A 27489-nucleotide genomic window follows, 5' to 3' on the forward strand; every position below is an offset into this window, starting at 1 on the left:
GGGTAAAAATTACTATTCCCACTCCAGAGAGTGCAACAGTAGGGAAAGTGTTGGATAGCGTAGGGGTAAAAATTACTATTCCAACTACAGAGAATGCAGCAGTAGGGAAACCACTGGATAGCATAGGGGTAAAAATTACTATTCTCACTCCAGTGAGTCCAACAGTAGGGAAAGCGTTGGATAGCGTAGGGGTAAAAATTACTATTCCCACTCCAGAGAGTGCAACAGTAGTAAAAACGCTGGATAGCGTAGGGGTACAAATTACTATTCCCACTCCAGTAACTGAAACAGTAGGGAAAGTGCTGGATAGCATAGGGGTAAAAATTACTATTCCCACTCCAGTGAGTCCAACAGTAGGGAAAGCGTTGGATAGCATAGGGGTAAAAATTACTATTCCCACTCCAGTGAGTACAACAGTAGGGAAACCGTTAGATAGCGTAGGGGTAAAAATTACTATTCCCACTCCAGTGAGTCCAACAGTAGGGAAAGCGTTGGATAGCATAGGGGTAAAAATTACTATTCCCACTCCAGTGAGTCCAACAGTAGGGAAAGCGTTGGATAGCGTAGGGGTAAAAATTACTATTCCCACTCCAGGGAGTGCAATAGTAGGGAAAGCGTTGGATAGCTTAGGAGTAAAAATTACTATTCCCACTCCAGGGAGTGCAATAGTATTGAAAACGCTGAATAGCTTAGGAGTGAAAATTACTATTCCCACTCCAGGGAGTGCAATAGTAGGGAAAGCGTTGGATAGCGTAGGGGTAAAAATTACAATTCCCACTCCAGAGAGTGCAATAGTAGGGAAAGCGTTGGATAGCTTGAGTGTACAAATTACTATTCCAACTCCAGAGAGTGCAATAGTACGGAAAGCGTTGGATAGCGTAAGGTTAAAAATTACTATTCCCTCTCCAGAGAGTGCAACAGTAGGGAAAGTGTTGGATTGCGGTGTGGAAAAAAATTACTATTCCAACTACAGAGAATGCAACAGTAGGGAAAGCACTGGATAGCATAGGAGTAAAAATTACTATTCCCACTCCAGTGAGTCCAACAGTAGGGAAAGCGTTGGATAGCGTACGGGTACAAATTACTATTCCCACTCCAGGGAGTGCAACAGTAGTGAAAACGCTGGTTAGCGTAGGGGTACAAATTACTATTCCCACTCCAGTAAGTGAAACAGTAGGGAAAGCGCTGGATAGCGTAGGGGTAAAAATTACTATTCCCACTCCAGAGAGTGTAACAGTAGTGAAAGCGCTGGATAGCGTAGGGGTACAAATTACTATTCCCACTCTAGAGAGTGCAACAGTAGGGATAGCGCAGGATAGCGTAGGGGTAAAAATTACTATTCCCACTCCAGATAGTAAAACAGTTGGGAAATCACTGGATAGCATAGGGATTCTATAAACATAATAACCAATTAAATAATTATTTAAAAAAAAAATAGCATGTTAATAATTAATTTACAAAAGAATTATTCTTAAATACCAATTATTTAAAGTAAATATTTACATAAATAACTTTGAATTACATCCCACACTATTCCCCCTTTAACACACAACGCACTACACATACAAAATACACAATACATTTAAATATCAATGTATCTAATATTTACAATTAATAATACATTCTTTATAATTAATATAGTTAATATTTACTAATTTATACATATTAACTACCAAATTACAATTATTCACAAATTAATTATTAATTAACAATACATTAATTAGCAATAACAACAAATAACATGAAATAATAAATTATTTATATTTACTATATTTAACGTACTAATAACAATTAATTACCAATTAATAATTCATTAACAATTAATTATTATTAATTACAAATAAATAAAAATTATCATTAATTATTTTAATTTAATTACATCCCACCCTATTCCCCTATAAACCCACAACCCACTACACATAAAAATTCACATAATTAATTTAATCATCAATTAATCACTTAATAAAATTAAATCACCAATTACTTAGTAATTAACAATCAATTAATTAACAATACCAATACATAAATATTAATATTAAACTAACTATACCTTATATAATTAACCAATTATTAAAATTAAGTTACAATTAATAATTAATTAACAATTAATTATTCAATTAATATATTTAATTTACAATTAATAATTAATAAACAATTAATTAATCATAAATACCAATTAAACAATACATATTAATTCATTAATTATAATTAAATTACTTCCCACCCTATTCCCCTATAAACCCACAACCCGCTCTGATACTAAAACGCTAAATTAAATCTTAAATAATTATTAGTCTCTAAACATTTATTTTTAAATGTATTAAAATACATTACAATAATCTTTAACATACAAATAAAATACATATTAAAATACATTACACTAATAAAATATCGATATTATTGACATCGAAATTTTTGCTTACGATATTACTTACATCTATATTTATGACTTCGATATTGTTAACTTCGATAATACTTACCTTGGGGTCGATATTCTGTCCATCGATATTCTTGACTTCGATATTCTTTACCTACGATATTAACAACTCGATATACTTGTAGGTCGAAATTTAAAACTCGATATTTAGACTGCTCACCATTACGGGCGGCTCTGTGAGTTCATTTTCTTTTAGTGGCACTCCAAAAACCACCCAGCAACTTGGAAGCCTTCTGGGAATGAGCATAAAACATACATCAAAGCAGTAAACATACATGGCTCAAAAGATGAACTCCAGTCCATATGATGTCACGCGCAGTAAAACAGATGCAAAAAATAAGGTATCACTTACTCATTCTAGATCGGCTTAAAATGTTAGCAGCTACACAGACTGTGCTGATGGACAGGACTGCTCTGCACTTTGAGGTACGGACATTTGGAGGTACGAAACTGTTGTTACATTTTGGGTCTGGTGGTTTAGTGGTACAAAATGTCTACTATAGGGGCATCTGTTTGACCTCATGGTTATAGGTTAAATCCCTGAGGGAACACTCAGCCTTTTATCCTTCTGAGGTTGATAAATGAGTACCATTGAGTTGGGTAACAATAAACATCTGCTCTTCAGTGCCAAGATATCCTTCTGGGTTAATCTGCGCTTTCCAAATACACGTTATGCTATGTCACAAGGTAACAGTGCCTGTCCAAAGGGCGCCTCTTCCTCATGCTTCTAGCCACTCTCGCTCAATGGTGATTGGAACCAGTTCCATCTTTGGCAATCGGGTAAGGAAAACAGAACCAGCCCATACGCTTTTTAGGTCTCGCCTGAGCCAGCGCTTTAGCGCTGCTCTGGCGAGAGTTTTTGTAAGCGGGATTTTGAAGTACAAACTAGTGGCTTTTGCAGGCCTCTAGCTACAGTGCACGTGCGCCGCCAGGCGCGCGCACCATTTGTCCGCCGGCGTGATCACTTTCGCGGCCGCTTTGATTTTCTCAGTGAGCCACGCGGCCACTGAACATCAAAGATGCAGCGAAAGTGCTCACCATATGCTCTGCTCGCATCTCCCTCCCCCCCTTTTCTGAACATGGTTCATGTGCGCTCGCTTTTTTGGTGGCTTAGCTTCAGCCGCTTGCACGGTGCTGCTTTGCACGTTTTTCAGCATGCACGTTAAACGTTAAATCTGATTTTTTTCAGTGTCTACATTTTTTGTTACATTGCGCTCACTTTTCTCACCTCGTCAGTTTTTTTGACTTCTGTGCTTTATACACTGTACGCGTATCTCCCTTCTGTGCGCACAATGTATATGCATTGTACAACATATTTGTATACATTGTTCTATATATGTGCCTCACCACTAATGTGTGACTTTCCAATGTCAAACATGTATCCTCTTACAAACGTAGCTTTTACGCCCACCTATATGTAATCCAAACGGCCATATGTGCGTTGCATATTCTTTTACATTCTATTGTTCATGAGCGCCTTTTACTTCACATATAATGCATATGTGTTCAGTTCGCTGCAGTATATTTTACTTTGTTGTCTATCAGTTAAAGTACATAAAAAGGTGAGTCAATTATTATTCACGTGTATATTAATTTAAAAGGCAACTTCCCACTCAATGCCGGGGTCTAGGCAGCTGCAGTTACTTCAGTGGTGCCCTTTGTTGCCTTAACGACCTCAGCGTCCTGCTGTCACTGATTTGCATCCCACAGATGCTGCAGACGAATAGATTCCTGTCTTTCTCGGTTGGCTTGTTTACGACTAATTAGCCAGGCCTGGTTTCCTTTTTCAAGTGTCGGTAATTTCACAGCCGTTTGCTCAGACTCCTGCTGTCCCCTGTGTTCGTGGGACTTAAGATGTAGCACGATTATTTATATATTGTTTTCACTGTAAACTTAGTCGATTCTATGCGCTCGTTTTTTTAGTCCATATGAACAGTTTATTTATAACACTTGAAGGTGATATAAACTGTCTAGGCTGCAGGGTCCCCGCACTGCCTGTCTTTGTGCCACAGGTCCTGAACCTGACGTTTTAATAGTCAAGTGTCTCTTATTTTATTTTATTTATTTTAAAAGTTTTATATAGCGCTAGCTTGACCCGTAGGTATCAGAGCGCTTTACATACATACTGTAAAGAACAAGCATTGCCATAGCCAATAGGTCTCGCCTTTGGGACCTTATAAGTGTTTAGCCATGCAACAGTTGCACAACTAAACACTTATAAGGTCCCAAAAGTGAGACCTATTGGCTATGCCAATGCTTGTTAGTAAAGTGCTTGTGCTGAGTGCACAGAAAGTGGATAAGACATGAAAGCCGATACATGCACTCCCAGCTCAGACGGTCACTTGCCCATCAAAGCTAAGCACACCTGAGGTGCGGTTTCTTCCAGAGAGTCCACGGGTCTGTGACTGTGGGCTCCTTCACATTATGGGGAACAGATGCACGAGTAAACGTTTACTCCCTCCCATATTTTGCCCCGCCCCTCTTGTTCTGTTCCCTTCTGCATGTCTTCACAGCTGCGCACCAGTTCAGAAACCATGCAGGCGCAGAGCGGACCGAGGCAAATGGTGCAACCACCATAAAAAGCCTTAACAAAAGGATGGCCGCAGTGGCCTCCGGTCTGGCCACGTCTGGTGGCCCTGGTCCTCGAGCGAGTTACGACTCGGATGCACTGGCCACACTCTAGCTGTGCCTCACTTTGAAAGCAGGAGGAGGGGCTGGGCAGGAAATGGGGGATTATCGGACATGTGCTCTGGTGGCAGTGCTCACACAGCTGGCCAGGCCAAGGTGCAATAGCAGACCTGGGACTCAGTACTAAGGTGCACTGGCAGAAGTATGGGAAGGGTTGCTCAAGGGAAGGTACAGGGGGGCACAGAGATGGTGCAGGCCAGGCCTGAGGGCCACTGGCAGACGTGTGGGAAGGAGTGCTCAAGGGAAGGCAGGGGGAGGGGGGCACAGAGATGGTGCAGGTCAGGCCTGAGGTCACTGGCAGTTTTGTGGTAAGGGGTACTCAAGGGAATGCAGGGGGCACAGAGTTGGTGCAGGCCAGGCCCAAGACATCTGGCAGAAGCGTGGGAAGAAGTACTTTAGGGAATGCACAGGGGGGCACAGAGATAGTGCAGGCCAGGCCTTAGCCGCACTGGCAAAAACGTGGGAAGAGGTACTACAGGGAAGGCACAAGGGTGGCACAGATTAGGCCTGGGCTAAAATTCCATTCCGCTCGCGGAAATTGCGATAATTTGACATTTTCACGTTCCGCGGAGAGTGCAAAAATGTCAAAATTTCCGCAATCCGCATTTCACCGGAAATTTTTTGCTTGCTCGCGCTGTAAAATAATACATTCTAGCATGCGTGCGATTCCCTTACCTGAATCCCCGCGTTCGCCGACAAGTTTTCCCGATCCGATCGCGTTCTCCACGAGATGTTGGATTGTTGGTAGCAATTTGAGCTGCCCCCTTTTCTTGTTTTTTAATCCTTTTTTCTCCTTTTTTCCTGTTACTCTGTGAACCGAGTCACAAGATGGCTGCCAACACTTTCTTGTTTGGAGTGTTGACAGCCAATCAAAATGAAGCTCGTGCTCGGTAGGGTTCGTGAACCCTCCTACGGCCACCAGATATCAATATTTGTAGTTTTTGAACTTCTCAGGAACTACTGAACGGATTTACACTATTTAAAAAAAAGGTTGCTTTCTGAACCAAGACCTACCTGTTTGTCAAATTTGGTGTAATTCCGTTCAGCAGTTCGGGCTGTAGCTTTGTCTTTTCCTATGAAAATTAACATGGAGGAAATGTGTTTTGCGACCCCCCTTTTTTCTTAGCCCCCGCTAGACGAATCACCCCGAAACCTTCAATACAGAAGCTGACCTGCAAGGACCATTCGTTTTGTAAATTTCACGAAGATTTGTCAAACGCCGCCAACGATATTAACAAAAGAAAAAAAACTTTTGAATAGAGGTCCTAACTATAACTACTATACATATATATATATATATATATATATATATATATATATATATATATATATATATATCAATCCGCAAAGTTTCACCCAATCGAAGGATTCCACACACAGGGTAAGTACAGCAAAGCATTTATTGGTGTTCAAGGCTGCAGCGTGGGGTGGGGGGACCTCAGCAAAACATGTCCATTCAGCCGACGCGTTTCGGGCTCCTGCCCTTTGTCACAGGCTATGTTCTTGGTGGGCTTGTAGCGTTGAGTGCATCTTTCTTCAAATTAAGTACCCCGCCTCAGTGGGCGTTGCCGTTTGCACAGCCTTATGGTACTCGAAGTCTTCCCAGTATTACTCAAGTGATGGACTTTGCAGCGGCTCACTTGAGCAACACTGAACTCCAAGTACCAGAAGGATGTGCATACGGCAACGCCCACTGAGGCGGGGTACGAATTTAAAAACTGATGCACTTTACGCTGAAAGCCCATAAGCAACTGAGCCTGTGACAAAGGGCAGGAGCCCGAAACGCGTCGGCTGAATAAACAATGTTTTGCTGAGTTTTTCCCCCCCCACGCTGCAGCCTTGAACGTGAATAAATTGCTTTGCTGTACTTACCCCGTGTGTGGAATCCTTCGAATGGGTGAAACTTTGCGGATTGATGTTTAACGGCTGTTGCCTAGCCGTGAAGGATCCTCGCTGCGTAGCAGACCTGGGTGCGCCATCTGGCTGACACCGTTCAGGACGGGAGCTGCTGGATTCGAGGCACTGAGATGCAGACGTGAGGGTAGGAGCCTGCAAGGCGACCCACTGTGGTTTTTAATTTTGTTGAAAAGTGATGGACTTTGCAGCGGCTCACTTGAGCAACACTGAACTCCAAGTACCAGAAGGCTGTGCATACGGCAACGCCCACTGAGGCGGGGTACGAGTTTAAAAACTGATGCACTTTACGCTGAAAGCCCATAAGCAACTGAGCCTTTGTCAAAGGGCATGAGCCCGAAACGCGTCGGCTGAATAAACAATGTTTTGCTGAGTTTTTCCCCCCCCCACGCTGCAGCCTTGAACGTGTTTAAATTGCTTTGCTGTACTTACCCCGTGTGTGGAATCCTTCGAATGGGTGAGACTTTGCGGATTGATATATATATATATATATATATATATATATATATATACCAACTCCTCGCTTGGCTCCAAATCCAGACACAGACGCTCTAACGACAGTGCGGAGAGTGGATACGGCAGAGCCCAGCCGTTTCAAATCGTCCCAGCTTCTCACGAAGAGAAATTCCACACGCACTCGCAGGTATTATCTTGCAATTACTTTATTTCTGAATGCACTTCGTAATCAGCTCAGTAGACCAACGTTTCGGTCTGCCCTCAGACCTTGATCACGGGTATGCAGTGCAATGTCACATGTTGCTTATTTAAAGGTACATACACAGATATTACGCCATATCCTGTGACATGCTAAGCATTATGGGTCTTGCAGTTTCATGTTAACCCAATTTTATTTTTATACAAATAATCAATGATGATGGGTTGTTTGGACTTGTTATATTTTAACCCTTGTTGGCAGTAGATAGTTATAGATAGGACCTATTTTCCATAGGAAATCTGCAACATTCTATTCCTAATTAGTCTGGCGCCAGTTGATGAATCCTCGCGAAATTTTCCAAACTTTTGGCCAGCTTCGCTCCGCTCCTACCTTGAAAGTTTTGTGGTGATTCGTCAAGCGGGGGCCGAGAAAAAAGGGGGGTCCCAAAACGCGTTTTCCCCATGCAATTTCCCATAGGATCTGTTGTCGCAGCTACAGCCCGAACCGCTGAACGGAATGACACCAAATTTGGCAAAGAGGTAGTCCTCAGTTCAGACTCGTGCCTTTTGCATAAATGGTGTAAATCCGTTCAGTAGTTTCTGACAAATTTAGAGTTAAAAGTACATGAATATCTATGGCCGGGGAGAATCCGCGGACCCTACTCGCACCGTAAGCGCAAACTCCCCGAACCGACCGCGCACCCTCGCGATCGCGCGCTGAATGCTAATTGGCTGTCGACTGTCTGTCTACATTCGAAACCAGGAACTGTTGGCGGCCATTTTCTGCCTAGGTAGAAGCGAGGCTGAAGAAGCAAGGGGAATAAGTGTGTAAAATATATAAAGGGGCCAGAGTGGAAATACTCTGACCCTCTAGAGGTGCTAAAGGGGTCCCAGAAGGACCCCCTGGGTCCCCCCATTTAAAAAAAAAACGGCGAAATGCGCGCACGGTGCGCGCATTCTATCGCGTTGGATGCACGGATTCTCTCGCGGTGGGTTCGCGGATCCAAGGAAAAACAAAATGAAATTGTTGGGAGATAAAGATTAAGCTTAAGTGTTTTGTTCTTGAGTGGCTCTAAAAAGAGCCGTTGTGTTCATTGAGAGTTTTTGGTACTTATAAGTAAGTACCTATACAGAGTCTAAAGTTGTTGAGGAAGACTCTGTTTCCTTCATCAGTAAAGTGTATTCCATTTCTCCTATACATCTCTTGCATATGAAAGCGCAGATTGTTATTGTAAATGGACCCCATTCTGTAGTCTCGGAGAAAAGCAGAAACAGATTTATTCACATGTTTCCTAGCTTTCTCAATCTGTGGACAAAAATGATCGGACAAGTTCCATTTCTGCTTTTGACATATGTTAGAATACACAAAGGCAGTTTTAGGGAAAAGTGAAATCAGTTCTGCAAAGGTGTCCTTCATTAGCATTTCCAGACCTACCCCAGTCAAAGTGCCTAGGTCATTGCCACCACAGTGCACTATTATAAGGTCAGGGTGTTGGATATGCATGAAGGATTTCACCAATGGCATCAATTGGTGCCACTTTAACCCTCTCTGTCCAATCCATTTAATGTCTACATTTGGCAAACGTAGGTCTTTGTGAATGCCTTTGTTTACTGCATACCTTTGGCTCCAGAAAATGTAGCTGTGTCCCACAATCCACACTGTAAGCATCTTGTAAGGAGGTCTGGATGCACTCAGATGGTCTCTGTAAATGAAATGGCAGTTTGGAAAGTAAGATGTTTCTAAATTGGTGGCTAAGATGCAATTTTGAAAAAAGACAAGAAATCATTGGTTGTTTGACAACCTTCTACATTGAAAGGTAGGGTGTATATTTCTGTCTTTTAAACGCATGATTCTTATTGGTTAACAACAAGTGATTGTAAGGAACATTATATATGATAAGCTGATATGTTGAGAAGTCAAGCACACTTGCTGTCTTGATTAGCAACCAGCCGCGGCCCGTGGAGGGAGTTCTGTGGGGTGGTAAGGTGGGGCGGGGGAGGGGCAGGGTGGGGGGTTCTTAAAAACGGAATATGGATAATTGCAGGTAAGTAAACAATTAAATATAACTAATTTCATAGCGCGCGCTGCATCTAATGATGGTGCCCTTCATAAAGTAGTGGCCAACTTAGTTCATCAAATTGAGTGTGCTAATTAGCTCGTAAATATTCACTACATCAGGAAGATGTATGTCATAATTCCTTCTGCCGGAAATTCTTAAACACACGTTCTTCTGTGCCAAACTCTGTGGAAGATAACCAACCGTAAATCACCAATAAAGGGTGAATGTACTCAATTTCACAAAGTCAAAACTGTACAGCATGTGCACACATATCTGCGTAAAACTCCTCTTATGATATGCCCGTCGATAACGTCTAGGACTCACTTGACAGTCAATCGCAGTATGTTTGGTTTCCTTTACATTCTCTGAACGTCTGGAACCTTTGCACGTCAAGAGAATGGAAAATATATTATGGAGCAGGGGTTCTGGGTCAGTTGATAGCTGTTTGTTTGATAGTTGCATCGTGTGTTTTTTTTCCTGTTGACTAATGAAATAAAGCAACTTGAAGATATTTTACCTGCATCGTGAGATCTTTACACTGGCTACGGGCTGCCAGTCAACAGGACCGCCACGCGTGTGAAGCTGCCGACGATTTGTCAATCCACGCTGTGTCCAGTGCATGCTGGGAACTTCCGATTTTGTTCCAGAATTCAACTGCTTTCCTGTTTCCATAGACCTTTGCTGCAGGGCACTCCTACTATTTCTATGCCATTTTCCTAAATTGCATGCCCCCAACCGCTATCGCTACTGTGCAACCACCATCAAGCGAGAGCTCTGCCATCTTTTGAACATTCTTCCTCCATTATCTTCTATGCGGTTCACGGTGATCCGTACACCACGTTACAACGCTTGTTTTTACATGTGACGTCCTGATGCTGACGGCTGCGGCCTTCTTTAAATCAGGCAATTCTCCATAGCCTGCAACGCATTTTGTCATTCTGGCAATCCTTCGTCTGTGTTGATCTCGGTGATCTGAAAACCTTTTTTGAAATTACTTATTTACTATCATCATTCATTTGCCTGCAACAATCTGACAATGTTTTAGCCATATTTGCAGTGCCAATTTCAGTGATCTCCACACAATTTCTTTATTAAAGTTTTTAAGTGCTGACCTCGTGATTCGCACACCATTCATTTTGATTTATTTCTCTCATTTGTATATTTTATATCAAACTATTGAAGTGCACAATTACTATTTTGCAGAATTTCATTCTAATTCATTTGCAATGTTACAATCTATTTCTCCACCTGCACCTTTTATACCCAATCCTGCTTCTCCAGAAATCGACTGGGAGAAATGGAAAAAAAGGTTTGAAGCGTACCTTGAAGCTCTTGATGGTGAATCTTTTACTTGCAAAAAGAAAAAAGCTGTTTTTAGACATTGTTTAGGCACTTAAGGCCACAATATATTAAAACACATTCCAAAGGAGACTATCATTGTTGGTAACGGGGAAGGTGATAATATGGTGGATGAATATGCTACTGCCATCAAAGCATTGGAGAATCGTTTCAAAGTTTGCAAAAACATTACTTTGGAAAGACATAAGTTCTATGAGAGGGTTCAACTACAAGGTGAATCTGCTTCAACATACATTGGTGCTTTACTTATTCTTGCTTCTTGTGCATACCAAGCTTTCGAAGAGGATATGATTACAGATCAATTAGTTGAAAAGACTAATAACAAAAAAGTTCAAGAGGCACTTCTATCCAAACCTAACCTGACTTTACACAAGGCTTTAGGGATCGCAACAAGGATTGAAAGCACTTCTTTGTACATGGAGCAAATGTCCTTAACTGACAGCAATAACCAAAAAGTGTGTGCAGTTAAATCACAAAATAAAAAGTCTAAGAATATTAAAGTTCAACAAGAGAAAAAAAAGTACCAACCCTACGTCAAGCAAAACACTACTGTGTTACAGATGTGGTAGTACTACACACCTTGCCAATGCCATATCGTGCCCAGCCATTGACAAAATATGTGTGAAATGCTCCAAGAAAGGACATTTTGCTGCTGTCAGTCATTCTACAAAGAACACACCATTCAAGAAAATACACAATATCGAATCTTAACAGAAGAAAGTTGTTCATCTAGTGAAGAAGACAAAATGTTCACTATTGTGGACATGGACTATTCCAATGGTATTTGGGATGTTAATTTCCAAGGTCTTAAAAGACCTCAATGTACAATTTCGGTGAATGGTGTAAATGTACAAATGTTAGCAGATACTGGATCTCCATTCACTTTAATAAGTGAATCACTCTGGAAATATTATTTTTCAGAGCACACTCTCAGTTTATCTTGCGTACATCCCATTGGTTACTGTGGAAAAATTATTGACGTGATTGGCGAATTTAATGCTGATTTTGTATTCAGGGATTGTTGAAACCAAAACAGCGATCTGATTAAGCATTCGCTGAAGACATGTATTCTTTATGTTTAAATCGAGTTCTTTTCCTTATGTTGTCTATTGTCCAGACTCCATTTTGTATAGTCATGCCACCATGTGCTCTGCACGAGATGAGTCCTACCTTCTTGCCAGTTGCTCTTGTAATATGCCCAGTAACAGTCTATAAATAGCTCCTTTGTCCGTCTGGCGCATGCCCAGACTTGACCACATCTGTTATTAGTTTGTTCTTGCTTGGATGTGTTTTCGCGGGCTCAGGAAGGGATAGCCCCGCCCACATATTGATTTTGTATTGAAAATGTCCATAAATGGTAAGGTATTTAACTCTATGTTGTATCCACCCACTTATGAGCCCCGCTACTGTGTATATAAGGGGACCATGTGCGCTAGTTCGGTGTGCTACTCTATGCAATACTGAAGAGTGTTGTGTGGGATGTAGGACCACCCTTAAGGGTTAATAAACTTTGTCTTTGTACTTTGCAGTTTCCGTGCCAACTTCCTTCTAGTGTTTCGTATATAGAAGGGCGAACCCTCTGTAGTGTCGGGCTTGGCTGAGGCCTGTACTCATCAATTGGCGCCCGTCACGTGGGGCTCATCGGCGACTCGGATGCCCGAAGGATCGGTCATGACGAAGGTGAGGAATTTGGCCGGGGATGTGAGCACTGCCAGCGGCGTATTTTAGTCCTGGCATCCCGAGGTTTTCTTCCTTCCCTTCTGAACTGACCGTCTGGGTGGCGCCGGTCCTCGACTGAGACCTCTTCTGTCGGCCTGCCGTGTGACAGCCGTTTGGGCGAATTCTGGAACTTGGCAGTTGGAACCTGGACGCTCTTGATTGGTAAGAACCGTTGTACGGTACTTGCTCCGAGCTTTGAAGCCTGGGTTGGCTATTTGATTTTGTTTGTGATGACCGGTCATATTTTGGAATAAGTTTTGTGGACACATATGCGTTGCAACACATATGGGCAGGTAATGTGGAGATATTTCTCCGTGGTTATTTGGATTTGAACGGCACAACCTCTTAAGTGCCCTTTTTTTTATAATACTGCATATTTTGCATTATTTTTGAACATGCCTGCTTTGAGCGCACTCCGTAAGTGGTGCTGCTGCTTTGGAAATCGGTTAAGTCTTGAGGAATCTGCACCAGCCCTCCCAGAGGGGACTCCTAATAGAGATATGTACATGAAGCATGGTCTTTCCTCTATAATGTACAGCGCATTATGGAGGAAATATACCAAGAAGGATCCTGAGTTGCGATGGCCTTTGTATGGATCGTTTGATGTTCGCAAGATTGAGTATGTGGAGCAGTGTATGTGTAAACGGCGTGCAAGACAAGATATGTTTGAGTGTGTACGGTTATGGATGAAAGAAGTGCGTGAGCGTGAGAAGCGTGAGAAAGCGTTGAGTGATAAGGAATATAGGAAGATTGATCACGTTAAAGCGCAAGAAGCTAAAAGTCAGGAACAAAAAGCCTTGGCGGAACGGCAAGAGAAAGAGCATAGGTTGCAAGTTTCGGGGCAATACGCCGTTCGGCAGCCTCTCTATCCTGTCCTTACTAATCTTGATGATGATTTTTTCTTGTTAGATCGCTCTCCGCCCCCTTATCTTGGCGCGTCTGCTCCGAGGTCACAGGAGTCTGGGTCGGGTTCGGATAAGGTAACCGCGCGGTCAATGCTATCGACCGAGCGTATGAGCGAGCTTCGGAGAATTTCTGTGCGTGCGCTTGCTGATAAGGTATCTATGGCGGAATTATTGCTGTCTTTGGAGGGATGGCAGGATAAGGAAAAGTTATATTTCACTGAAACGTTTTCTGATGACGTAGTGGGGGCTTTTCGGAAATATTCTGATGTCCTTGAGCCCGCAGTAGTGGTATCTGACTCTAAAGCATTACGTACGGGTAATCTTTCTCCTTCTCAGGTACCTGATGCGGTTCGACGGCTGTTTTCGTTGCGGGATGAAATGCTCCATCTGAGAGACAAAGCGCGCCAACGGAAAGAGGAGGAGCGGCTGAGATTGCGGGCGGAGGAGCAACAGGCATCTGCCCCCCAGTCAGATAAGGATGAACTAGTGCATGCTAAACCGATGCGGGAGGCTGCTCCTTTGTATGTCCCTCCTAAGGGAGCGGGTACTAGTTTGGATATGTCTTCCCCTGATGCTAAAGAGTATTTTGTGTATAATTGGGTTTATACTCCCTGGCATAGAGCTGATGTCATGGCGTTAAAGAATGCGTTGCCTGATCCCCGTAAGAATCCTGCCGCCTTTTATGAGGAAGTTGAGGGAGCATTAAACTCATGTGTTATGACTTTGGCAGATATAGATTTGTTTTTCGGCCTCATTCTGCCGCCTGATATGTGGCGATCTGTGCGGAAAGTAGATGATGTGGCTGCCTTTAAGGCCAGATGGATTGATCTAGACGATATAGATAGAGAGAGGAAGCCCGCGCAAAAGCCGCTCCAGTTAATTTTAGATCTCCCAGCAGCTATTCTGACTAAGTTAAAAACGATTATTCCCCCTAAGAAAATAGATTGGAATATGTTAGCATCATGTAAGCAGAAAGTTGATGAATCAGTTTCTGATTTCTTTACGCGCTTTGAGGAGACGTTTCATGATTTTAGTGGCTAGTCGCTTACGGATGATACGGGTCGGCATCTCTTTGTTGATAAATATGTAGCGAATCTATTGCCGGGAGTAGCAGCTCGATTGAAAGCGAGTGAAAGCTCATGGTCCACATCGACGCCGGCATCCCTCCTGACGATGGCTCAATATTGCGAGCTTCAGGAGCAAGAAGCGAAGGGTAATGAGGAGAAAAAGGCTAAAGATCTTAAAACAAAGGTGATGTTAGCTAAAGTTTATGGTCCGCCTCATCGAGGCATGGAGAGAGGTAGGGGAGGATTTTATGGCCCCTCAATGGGTCGGTCGGACGTTACACGAAATCAATGTGCATATTGTAAGCAGTCGGGCCATTGGGCCAGAGATTGTCCGGTCTTGCATGCACAGCGTCTGGGGCGAGGCCAGGGACCGATGAGAGGAAGAGGGGGTTTTTCGAACTACAGAGGGAATTCAAATGATCGTGCTCGGTATGATCCTAACGTGCAGCAACGTGATAGGATGAATGTCTTTGATCGTCAAAATCAGTATCAAATGTCAGGGTATGAGCGGCCCAGATACCACGATTCACAGCATGCATAGGATTGCGTTGGATGGGGGTTGGAATCACTTGAAGTGCCTGTAGATCAGAGAGGTCCGTATATTTCAGCTACTGTTTTGGGCTCTACTGATCCGTTTCTAGTTGATACCGGAGCTACTCGTAGTGCGCTGTCCAAACAATTGGTTCCGAGAGCTCCCCATCCGGCTTAGTGGTTTCATCGGTAGGGTTTGATGGCACGCTTTCCCGTAGCCCTTTGTCTCAACCTTTGGCGTTTCATGTTAACAGACTTTCTACCTCTTGTCCGTTCTTGCTTTCCCCGAACATGCTTGACAACATTATGGGTCTTGATATGCTCAAACATTTCCGAGCTACGATCCGTTGCTCTCCTGATGGAGTACGGGTGATTTTAAATGACAATAATCCCGTGCAGGGTCGGATGTGTGTAATGACGGAAGATGCTGCCTTAGCTTCCCTTCCAAGAACATTGTGGGCTACTTCGGATACTGATGTGGGACAGATGGTTAATCCCCCCGTCCACATTAGTGTCAAGGAGGGAGCTGTGTTACCGCGCCTCCCTCAATATCGTATTTCACAAGAGGGGGAGGAGGCGCTCACACGAATCGTGCAGCATTTGATCGATGTGGGGGTAGTGGAGGAAGTTCCATACAATGTTTGTAATGGTCCTATTCTCCCCATTCTCAAGAAAGACACTGATACTAGGGTTTATCGTTTCATTATTGACTTAAGGGAAGTGAATAAGTTAGTGATCCCTCAATACCCAGTGGTCTCTGATATTACGACATTGCTTACCCTGGTCCCGCCAACGGCGACCACATTTCCTGTGATTGATTTGAAAAATACTTTCTTCTCCATTCCTATTCATCCTGATAGCCGGTATCTTTTCGGCTTCACTTTGAATAATCGTTCATACAGATTCTGTAGAGTTCCTCAGGGCTACACGGAGAGTCCTAGCATTTATAGCCAAGCATTGAAAAGACAATTGGATTCCTTTGTTTTACCTGACGGTGTGGCCCTTATCCAATATGTCGATGACATCTTGTTAGCGGCCGACACTCGCTAAGATCCAAGCTTCCACTTCTTTGACTTGGCCAGACGCTTTACTGCTAGATCGATAACGCATTCTCGAACAGGTCTCACGCCGTATGAGATCGTCTTTGGACGCCCAATGAATATGTGGGGTCCACCGAAACCTAAAACAGTGTATGACATACCTTGTATAATGATGAGCGATTACTTGGCACAGTTAACTGATTATTTGGTTTCTATTCATCAACAGGTTTGAGAAGCGCTCCCTGATCGGTCCACTGGTGAAGGCCATACTCTTCGACCTGGCGACTATGTTTTGATCAAGGTGTTTGAGAGGACGAACAGTCTAGAACCGAGGTGGTGCGGTCCTGAGCAGATCCTATTGGCAACGAGAACAGCTGTGCGAGTCTCCAATCGGAAGAATTGGATACACTCAACGCACTGCCGAAAAGTGCCGCCTGGTTTGGTGGAACCTGCTGTGTTGACCGACCATCGAGAAATCCTGACTACGGAGAAAGGCCGTGAAGTGGAACCGAATGACCGTGAGGAGCTCTTCCCGGACCAAGCGACTCCTGGAGTAAGAAGATATCATCTCAGACCAAGGAAGTGAATTCTTCAATATCGGGACAAGTTGTCAGAACGGCCCTTAGGTTAGTGAAACGGAGAGCCAATGAGGCAAGGGGGGGGGGGGATCAGCCCTGCATTAGTGTAGCGACACCCGTCTTGGCCCGCTGGTGAAGAAATCAACCGCTGCCTAAGGGGAAAGAGTTCTGACAACATTTTTAGTTTCAGGAAGATATCAGAGTTCTTTGTGCCATGGAAAAGAAGAAGATTTTCTGTGCTATAGGTTTCATTGGTGCTATAGCAGTTGTTGCTGTAACCACGTGGTTTGTCGAGGATGTGGTTCCTGCCCGTGAGTTGCTTGTTTTGTCTACTCCAGTGCCTGAGTAGCACTATTTCTATACCGTTCCCTACCAAGAATTGAAGCATCGCCAGTCTTATCTGAACAATACGTTCATTCAGATGTTGCATCATACCCATGTTGCTATGAATGCTACAAACTGTTGGATATGTGGTATGATGCCAGCTCATCAGAAGAAAGGAGGAACACCATTTATACCTCTTCCTTTTTCTCACAATGGTTCTTGTAGAGCTTGGTACACTTTGCTTTTTGCCACTCGGAAGCCTACCGTGGGACGATTGCTTTTCAGACTTAATAAAGAGTGTCATCAAGATAAAGAAGGCTATCCACAGACTAATGGAACAATATGGGAGTGGGAAGAATATCGACCAGATAATGCATCGACTCCGTACATCTTCACGAACACTAGAGACACTGTTGGGAATGAGAAATTTGTAATTCAATTGGCACATTCCCAGGCGGACCTGTGCGTCCAGAGTGTGGGCTATATTCCTGTTGGTGTTAGTGATTGCATTATAGTTTTGAATATAGATGGGCTTAACAATAGCACGTTCCTAGCCTCCCATAACACTTACTTTGTGTGTGGGAATAAAGCTTACTATCGTTTGCCTGCCGGCTGGTCTGGAGTATGTTACGTAGCATTTCTGTTACCCCCTGTATTCTTAGCACCCGCATCCTATCATAAAGATTTGAAGTTGTTGAATAATGTGACTGTAAATAGGTATAAACGTACTCTTTCAGTTGATGACGTTGACCAGACCGATACTAGCCTACAGCAATATGTTGATTTTAACTTAGGATTGTTTTTCTTCGTCGGAGCTGCCCTAAACAGAAGAAAGGTTCGACGATTAACAAGGGTCATGGAAGCTGTGACAAATCAGGCTGCCACTGCTCTTGGAAATCTTACCGAAGAACTGCAAATAACTAGAATTGTAGCCCTGCAAAATCGAATGGTATTAGATGTTATGTTAGCAGACAGAGGTGGAGCATGTAGAATTATAGGAAGTAGTTGTTGTGTTTTCATTCCTGACCACACACCATCAGTTTATAAAGCCATAAACAAATTGCATAAAATTGCTGCTGATATTCATACTGAAAATGGTACTTGGACCTTTTCTGGATGGTTTTGGACATTACTTACCACATGGGGATGGAAAGTTTTAACGGGATTTTGTATTAATGCTGGGGTTTTATTCTCATGCTGTCTTTGCGTTCAATGTGGTCCTCTGCTGTGTTCTTTATGCATTTCATTCTGTATTCCCGATAAAAATGCCACCTATAAAAGGGGTTTAGATAAGGAAGTAAAATCGATTATGTTAATTAATGTACATGATGATTATTCAAGCAAACCGAATGTCTTCAGCAAATGCTGAAAGGGTCGTCTGTTGAAACCAAAACAGCGATCTGATTAAGCATTCGCTGAAGACATGTATTCTTTATGTTTAAATCGAGTTCTTTTCCTTATGTTGTCTATTGTCCAAACTCCATTTTGTGTAGTCATGCCACCATGTGCTCTGCACGAGATGAGTCCTACCTTCTTGCCAGTTGCTCTTGTAATCTGCCCAGTAACAGTCTATAAATAGCTCCTTTGTCCGTCTGGCGCATGCCCAGACTTGACCACATCTGTTATTAGTTTGTTCTTGCTTGAATGTGTTTTCGCGGGCTCAGGAAGTGATAGCCCCGCCCACATATTGATTTTGTATTGAAAATGTCCATAAATGACAAGGTATTTCACTCTATGTTGTATCCACCCACTTATGAGCCCCGCTATTGTGTATAAAAGGGGACCATGTGCGCTAGTTCGGTGTGCTACTCTATGCAATACTGAAGAGTGTTGTGTGGGATGTAGGACCACCCTTAAGGGTTAACAAACTTTGTCTTTGTACTTTGCAGTTTCCGTGCCAACTTCCTTCTAGTGTTTCGTATATAGAAGGGCGAACCCTCTGTACTGTCGGGCTTGGCTGAGGCCTGTACTCATCAGGATAGTAAGTCCAAAGGTGGTGTTTATGTAGCAAAAGATGAAGCATGTCTCCTCGAGTGAGGAGATCAAGGTAATCTTTTATCATACTTGATCCAAATAATGCACAAGAGGTGATATTGAAGACAGATTTTTTTCAGGTTCAAACTGTCCAACCAAGTTCTTGGGAGGTGTTATATCCATAAGTATTTACCAAAAATGTGGGTCTTTTCAAGGGTTTCAAACACATGATTAAATTATCAAGTAATGCTCAACCGGTGTTACACAAAGTAAGGAAGGTGCCTCTAGAACCTACAATCTGAATTAATGAAAGTATTAAATAGATTGTGTGCATGCGATGTAATCAAACCTATTGAATCTTCTGATTGGGTGTCCCCTGCGTTTCTGGCTAAAAAGGCCAATGGCAATCTGCGCATGTGTGGATGTACGCGATTTAAATACAAATATATGGATAGATCAGCACCCACTACCAAACATCATGCAGATGACATTTACTCTCAAAGGTGCCAAGTTCTTCAGTCAATTAGATATGTCATCTGCATATCATCAGATCAAATTACATACTGCATCAAGACACCTTACTGCTTTCATCACTCCTGAAGGCCTCTTTCAATTTAAGCTCATGTCTTTTGGTTTGGCCTCTGCGTCTGCCGTCTTTCAGAGTGTGGTTGAAAGTATGTTTAAGGGTATGCCTGGAGTCATGGCCTTCCAAGATGATGTATTGGTGTATGGTGAAGATCAGAATCAGCATAATAACAAATAGTGTAAGGTTTTGTCTTTGTTAGAATCAAAGGGTGTGAACCTTGGCATAGACAAATGTAAACTCAATTGCACCACTGTGGGCTGTTTATGGTACAAGTTATCTGCTGATGGTGTGCAACCCAAGTACAGTTTGGTTAAGGCCATTAAAGATTTCAAAACTCCTAATGATAAAGGGCAATTAAGATCGGCAATAAAATTCTCATTGAATTTTATTCCCGTTTTATTCCTAATTGTGCATCTAAAACTTTCAACATTAGTTCTCTTCTCAAGAAAAACGTTTGTTTCACTTGGAGTGATGCATGCACTAAAGAATGTAATTTAGTCAAACATGAAGTAGCCATGCGATTCCTCTTAAAGTGTTTGATCCTTGTAACAAAAATATGATTATGACTGATGCCAGCCAAAAAGGTTTGGGTGTCATTCTTTTATAGAATAGAGATGGCAAAGTTGAAGTAATTACATTTGCTTTGAGGAGTTTGCATGGAGCTTAATTTTCTTATTTTGTGATCGAGCGTAAAACTCTTGCTTGTTGGTGGGGCATCACTCATTTTAAGCATTATTTGTATGGATCAAATTTCGTAGTACGGGCAGACCATAAACCACTTATCGATGTGTTCACTACTAAAGGGGGAGGGAAAGCAACCCCTAGAATTGCATTATGGCAATTCAGACATATGGAACACATCTTTAGCATTGAATATGTACCAGGGAAAAATAATCTACTTGCTGATTGACTATCTAGGCTACCATCTGACAATAACATATGTGATGAGACCAAAGATGCTCATGAGGATTTTGAATTGGTCTGTTGTGCTATTGATCAGTCTGAAAGTGTTATTTCAGAAAGGGAGTGGAGAGAAGCTTCTGAATGGGATTTGGAGTTTAAGAAATGTTGGATTTTGTATGTCAAGGATGGCCTCACAACATTGACGAACATAATTGTGCCCATAAGTATCAACATGTTTTTGATGAATTATCTACTGTTAATGGTCTCTTATATAGATCATCTTTATTAGTTGTTCCTGAAGCCATGAGAAACAAAGATCTTACATTGCTTGGCTCATAAAGGCCACATAGGTATGCGTGCCATGAAAAGAAGGATAAGAGAGCATTTTTGGTGGTCGGCTTTAGACAGACATGTGGAGCATTTTGTTAGAGATCGCATGGAATGTGCTATTAGTGACAAATCACAAGTTACCTGTCCTTCTCCTATTGAAGCCATAGAAGTTCCTGACAAACCTTGGTTTACGGTTGCTGTTGACATCATTGGCCCTTTGAATTTGTCTGCCAATTTACCTGAGTATGGTATTGTTCTTATGGATTTTCATAGTGGTTGGCCAGAAATCAAATGGGTAAAGTCTGCTGACTCATCCTCTATCATCAAATTTCTCAAGTCACTTTTCAGTATGGAGGGTGTTCCGGAATAACTTCTCTCTGATAATGGCCCGTAATTTGTTTCAACTCAAATTGAAGAATTCCTACATTCTGTTGGTAGTAAACATGTTAAAACTCCACTTTATCATCCTAGAAGCAATGGCCTTGTGGGACGTTTTATTAGGGTCATTAAATAGAATGTACAATTAGCTAAAGCTAGCGGATTGAATTGCAAGACAGAAATTGAAAAACTTCTATGGGCTGTTTGCACTACTCCTAAGTCTGACGCTAATGTGTCTCCATTTGTTTTGTTAAGAGGTCGCATACCTTCCTCTAAACTTTTGAGAAGATTGATGGGTGATAATCAAGGGTGGGCGTAGTGGGGCTACGTGGAGCAGCGCGTAGTGTGGCAAAATCTACGCACACTTGCGCGCTCCGCGTAGCCCCACTACGCGCTGCCCGCCTCCCGGGACGCCGCGCTGAAGGTAAGAGGTTTATATTTACTTTAACCTTATTTTAATTATTTTTAGGGCAGGCGGGAGGCGGGTGGCGGGCAGCTCTGCTTCGCTACGGTGTGTGCGTAGCGCTGCCTGCTTCGCCCACTTCGTAAATGGCAAAGCAGGCAGCGCTACGTGCACTCCGTGGGCGAAGCGGAGCACGACGCCCAGGGTTAGTGATAATGAGTTTGTTGTTTCCAAGGACAAGATTGATGATGTTGGCAGGAAATGTGTTGTTGCACAAAACAAATAGGATCAGACACAACACAATCCTGTTCCTAAGCATTAGAATGTTTGTGTGGGGTGTGAGAAGTTGGCCTGATATATGATGTCAGTAGTTCTAGTGTACACCTTGTATCAGTCCAAACAACCCTTATGGTGATTGGTTGTAAAGTCAACCTTATAGACCAGCTATCCTAGTGGTAGCATGGACAAGAGCAGTCTTAGGCTAAACTCTGAATGGCATGTGAAGCCAGCTGTTATACCATATGTAACCCCTTGAATACCAAATGAAAGGACACCACAACAGATATATATAAAAATAGAATGTATTTATTCTAGTAAAACCCTCAGCACTCTTTATGAGATTCGAGGTAAGTACAACACAGTATTATTTAAGCATACATTAAATCACACAGGTAAGTAATACAGTTAGGCCCTAGGGGCCATGCAAACCATAACTACCATAACCATAATACTAAGAAAGTGGTATGAGGACCACCTTCACGGAAATAGAGTAGGCCTAGGCCTAGGGAATCGCTGGGGCTACACTACACTAGCTTTAGTTAGGAAGTGGGAGGCCCACGGGATTCGTGTGCAGAGTGGAATGTGTATAATCGATAGAAATAGTACAGTTTTGAAATAAGCAGTTTAAGGACACTTCTGAAGTAGCTAGAGAGTCAAGACTCGGAAACTAGACCCTGGGATAGTCACTACCCTTGTGAGCACCGAAGTACCCAAGTTACCTAGCCCACGGGCTGTGGGTGCATAGGTGTGAACTTGCGTCGGGTTTCGTCGTGGACTTCTATGGATGCCTGAAGGAAAGTTGCTGACAGGCAGTCAGTGAAGAGTGTCGGCTGGATCCCAAGCCCGGGATCAAGAAGGAAGGGTACCTGCAAGCAGAAGGGACAGAGTCAAGGTCACTAGCCAGTGACCACATGGAACCAGGAAGGAACCAGGCGATGTCGTGAAGATTGCAGGTGAATAGGTGAAGCTTGTCACAGCAGCCACGGGTACCAGGAGACGTCGAGGACGACCAGGACCAGGAGGCGAGCTGTCCCACAAAGGCTCTTGCTGTCGGCGGCATCGAAGTCGAAGAAGGACTCACCAAGCCTTGGCAAGCTGAACCCACGCAGAATGAAGGACGGGCTTCTGGTGCAGACCAGGAAGGTCTGGGGTGCCTCTCTTTTGCAGAGGAGCAGGAGCCAGTCTGGAGGAGCCAAACCAGCAGTCGAAAGTTAAAGGGATGTCGTCGCAAAGGTTACTAGCCAATGGGCCAGTCACCGGACAGACGCGGCAAGCAGGAAAATGCAGAATGGCCCCACGCAGGACTCGTGGAGTGTGGGGGGCTGATCTTCGGTGCAGATGGTGCTTGGGGTTGGGGCTTCTCAATCCCCGGAGTACAACTTCGAGGATGCCTCAGAAGCTGCGCTGGAAGATACTCGCCACTTTTTCCAGGTAGCCGGTCCCACGTCTCTCGTCGCCTCCACGGATCTCAGCTCGGCTGTGGATGTGGAGTAAGGTCAGAGAAGTCTGGAAGTCAAGGCTCTGGTTGAGCTCTGCAGTCGGTCCCTCGTAGAACTTCAGCAAAGCAAAGGGTAAGTCTCTTGATGGTGCCTGTTTGCACAGGGTAGCCACTCCTTGGCCACAAGGGAGATTCTTCAGTCTTATTCTTTCGTCGAATGTCGAAGGTCCAGAGTTCTGTTTCAAGATGCAGGTTCAGGATAATCTAATTTCCTAAGGACCCAGCTCCCACTCTTATACTAATCTGGGAGGCTGGTTTACCTGCTAGGTCACGCCTTATGGGTGGGACCTGGGAGGGGGGTGGTTACACCCCCTTCCCTTTGTCCAGTTTCGCGCCAGGACTGGGGCTGGTGTGCCCCAGCACCGGTTTGAACTGGACTATGCATGGGACACCTTGTGTGCCCCAGGCAGTGTCTCGTTCCATTCAACCCTCCCTGCCCCAGTACACTAAGGCCTGTCTGGGGTGGTGCTCGCTCCTCCCTAGGCAGGAAACCTATTGTCCAGCCCTCCCATGCCGGGATCGCTCCCAGAAGCAGGAGGTCAGACCTGTGTCGTGGCAGCAGCATCCATTTTGAGATGCTGGGGCTCTGGTTAATTTTAACCGGGTAAGTAGGTTTCAACATGTCTTCTCTCTCTAGAAGGGAGGGATACTATCCTCATCTCCAGAAATGGGATGGGGGTATTATTCCACAGTGTTAGACACCTTACACGACATGTTTCGATAAAGCCAAACCATAGTTACCATAATCGTCTAAGATTATAAGGCACTTTAAGAGTATATGGTAGGCTATATCATAGAACAGCTATAAGGACATGGTTCCGAAAGCTGCAGACAGGCTCAGCTCATGCTAGAGCACCATCTCACATGTTACCAAGCACTCTGCCTCCAGGATTGTTATGGCCTGCCATAGGAGTGGCTGATAGGTACACATGTGTCTATATATAAAGTAGGTATAGGAATACTACACCTAAGCAAGGGGTGATTACACGACCTTGCCCCAGCTGAGTGATCAGCCAGTTGTGTCATAATGGAAGGCCAGGCCAGGGGTGGCACAATACATGCTGCAGCCCCTGGTAGGCATAGGGTACACCTATGCCCTGGGTACCTAAGGTACACTGTACAGGGGCCAATAAGGTGATCCTATCCAATTGGGTTATGCACCTAAAGTACATAGTATTAATTTAGAGAGAGAACAGCAGGGCTGTGGGTCTGATTAGCAGGCCCACAGCCACATCTAAGTCGAAAACCAGTAAAGCGAGAAGCAAAAAGTGGGGGTGAACATAGAAAGCAGACCCTACTCTCCTACATGGGGGACATGGTGAGGGTGAAATGTTCTAGGATTTTACCCAAGGGAGAATCCAAATTTTCTGTTCTCAAGAAAGTGGTAAAAGTTAAAAAAGGTGCCGTCAAATTGGATGATGGTTGATGGTGGAGCAAAGGGAAGATTACTGTGTCCAAAACAGGTTTGGGTGTTCTACCTAACAAAAACATTAACAGTGACACTAATTCCACTTTCCGTTCTCCGTCTTCCAGGACCGTCAAGTTACCTTCCAAGTTTCATGATTATATTTTGCAGTAAGCTTATGAGATTATATACAATGTGAGTGTCTAATTATGTTCCAGGCTTCATAATTATATTTTGTATAACTTTTGTGATTCATCTTCAATGTTAATTTTCCTTACTACTTGTACATACTGTTTTTGTTTTGTTTGCATTGTTGTTGTAAGGGGAAAGATGTGTTGGGTTTCCGTTCCATTCTCTGGACGTCTGGAACCTTTGCACGGAACGAACATTGTGGAGCAGGAGTTCTGGGTCAGTTAATAGCTGTTCGTTTGATAGTTAGCTCGTGCTGTTCCTTGTCCTGTTGACAAATGAAATAAAGCAACTTGAAGATATTTTGCAGTGAGATCTTCACACAGTACATAATATAAAGTGAGATAAATTAAACAAACTGTTTCACAACTCTAAATGTAGAGATATAAAACCTTCCAATATTCAACTGCAAAAAAAAATATGCTTACCGCAATCGTTCTGTGCTCTATATCAAACTCTTTGTCTCAAAAAACTGAGCGTGGGTTCTCCCTCTTGTTAACAGCCTTTTATGCATTCGCCGCATGTAATCAGTGTTTCCTTGTTTGAAATGAAAAAAGGACTAGTGCTCCCGCAAATCACAATAATCATCCATATTAGCCTTGTGTGCGCTGTAACAATCTCAGTTGCAACACTATGGTGCCAATTACGATCCGGCAAAAACCGGTTACGAACCGTCGGACGGAGGCTTTTTTCCGTCCGACTCGTACCCGGTCGTAAAACTTTACAAACATGCAAGTACGATTCGCACGGAAATACCATTTCCGTACGAGTCGTACAAAACACCGACCGACGAAAAGATACATACAAATGGGATCCAGGGAAAGAGCCGACGTGACGTCGGGACGCTCTCAGGCCGCGTTTCACGACCCAGGAAGTACGATTCGAACCGACAGCAGTCCGGACGGCAATATTTTTACAGCACCCAAAAAGTGCCGGAAAAGCGAAGTACGGCGCGAAACGACCAGAGTAGGTGGCCCGGTAAGCGCCGTACCCCACCCAGCCCCCGCAGGTACACGCTGTACCCCCCCAGCCCCCGCATGTACGCGCCGTACCCCCCCCCCAGCCCCGCATGTACGTGCCGTACCCCCCCCAGCCCCCGCATGTACGCGCCGTACCCCCCCCAGCCCCCGCATGTACGCGCCGTACCCCCCCCAGCCCCCGCATGTACACGCCGTCCACCCCCAGCCCCCGCATGTACGCGCCGTACCCCCCACCAGCCCCCGCATGTACGCGCCGTACCCCCCCCGAGCCGCTGCATGTACGCGCCGTACCCCCGTGTATGTACACCCGAGTACGAGTCGAACCCCCCGAGTATGTACACCCGAGTACGAGTCTAACCCCCATGTATGTACACCCGAGTACGAGTCGAACCCCCCATGTATGTACACCCGAGTACGAGTCGAACCCCTGTGTATGTACACCCGAGTACGTGTCGAACCCCCCGTGTATGTACACCCGAGTACGAGTCGAACCCCCCGTGTATGTACACCCGAGTACGTGTCGAACCCCCCGTGTATGTACACCCGAGTACGAGTCGAACCCCCCCGTGTATGTACACCCGAGTACGAGTCGAACCCCCCGTGTATGTACACCCGAGTACGAGTCGAACCCCCCGTGTATGTACACCCGAGTACGTGTCGAACCCCCCCGTGTATGTACACCCGAGTACGAGTCGAACCCCTGTGTATGTACACCCGAGTACGTGTCGAACCCCCCCGTGTATGTACACCCGAGTATTTGTCGAACCCCCCGTGTATGTACACCCGAGTACGAGTCGAACCCCCCCTGTATGTACACCCGAGTACGTGTCGAACCCCCCGTGTATGTACACCCGAGTACGAGTCGAACGCCCCGTGTATGTACACCCGAGTACGTGTCGAACCCCCCCGTGTATGTACACCCGAGTATGAGTCGAACCCCCCGTGTATGTACACCCGAGTACGAGTCGAATCCCCCGTGTATGTACACCCGAGTACGAGTCGAACCCCCCGTGTATGTACACCCGAGTACAAGTCGAACCCCCCGTGTATGTACACCCGAGTACGTGTCGAACCCCCGTGTATGTACACCCGAGTACGAGTCGAACCCCCCGTGTATGTACACCCGAGTACGTGTCGAACCCCCCGTGTATGTACACCCGAGTACGAGTCGAACCCCCCCGTGTATGTATACCCGAGTACGAGTCGAACCCCCCGTGTATGTGCACCCGAGTACGTGTCGAACCCCCCCGTGTATGTACACCCGAGTACAAGTCGAACCCCCCCGTGT

General features: G+C 44.3%; 1 protein-coding gene across 4 annotated transcripts in view; it reads right to left on the minus strand.

Moving 5' to 3' along the window:
- LOC146811142 (uncharacterized) overlaps positions 1 to 27489 on the minus strand; it is a 442239-nt gene that overhangs the window by 394179 nt on the left and 20571 nt on the right. For 2 of the 4 annotated variants that reach the window (XM_085618209.1, XM_085618208.1), the window contains exons 5-6: positions 25324 to 25489; positions 11076 to 11103 (exon numbers count right to left, since the gene is read on the minus strand). The exons of the other annotated variants lie outside the window; for them this stretch is intronic. In XM_085618209.1, the coding sequence (XP_085474335.1) occupies positions 11076 to 11103; positions 25324 to 25421 (126 nt within the window). In that variant the 5' untranslated portion in view covers positions 25422 to 25489. The remainder of the gene's footprint in view (positions 1 to 11075; positions 11104 to 25323; positions 25490 to 27489) is intronic. 4 annotated transcript variants of the gene reach the window in all.

Source organism: Triturus cristatus, chromosome 7 (assembly GCF_964204655.1).
Source record: "Triturus cristatus chromosome 7, aTriCri1.1, whole genome shotgun sequence".
Classification (NCBI taxonomy): domain Eukaryota; kingdom Metazoa; phylum Chordata; class Amphibia; order Caudata; family Salamandridae; genus Triturus; species Triturus cristatus.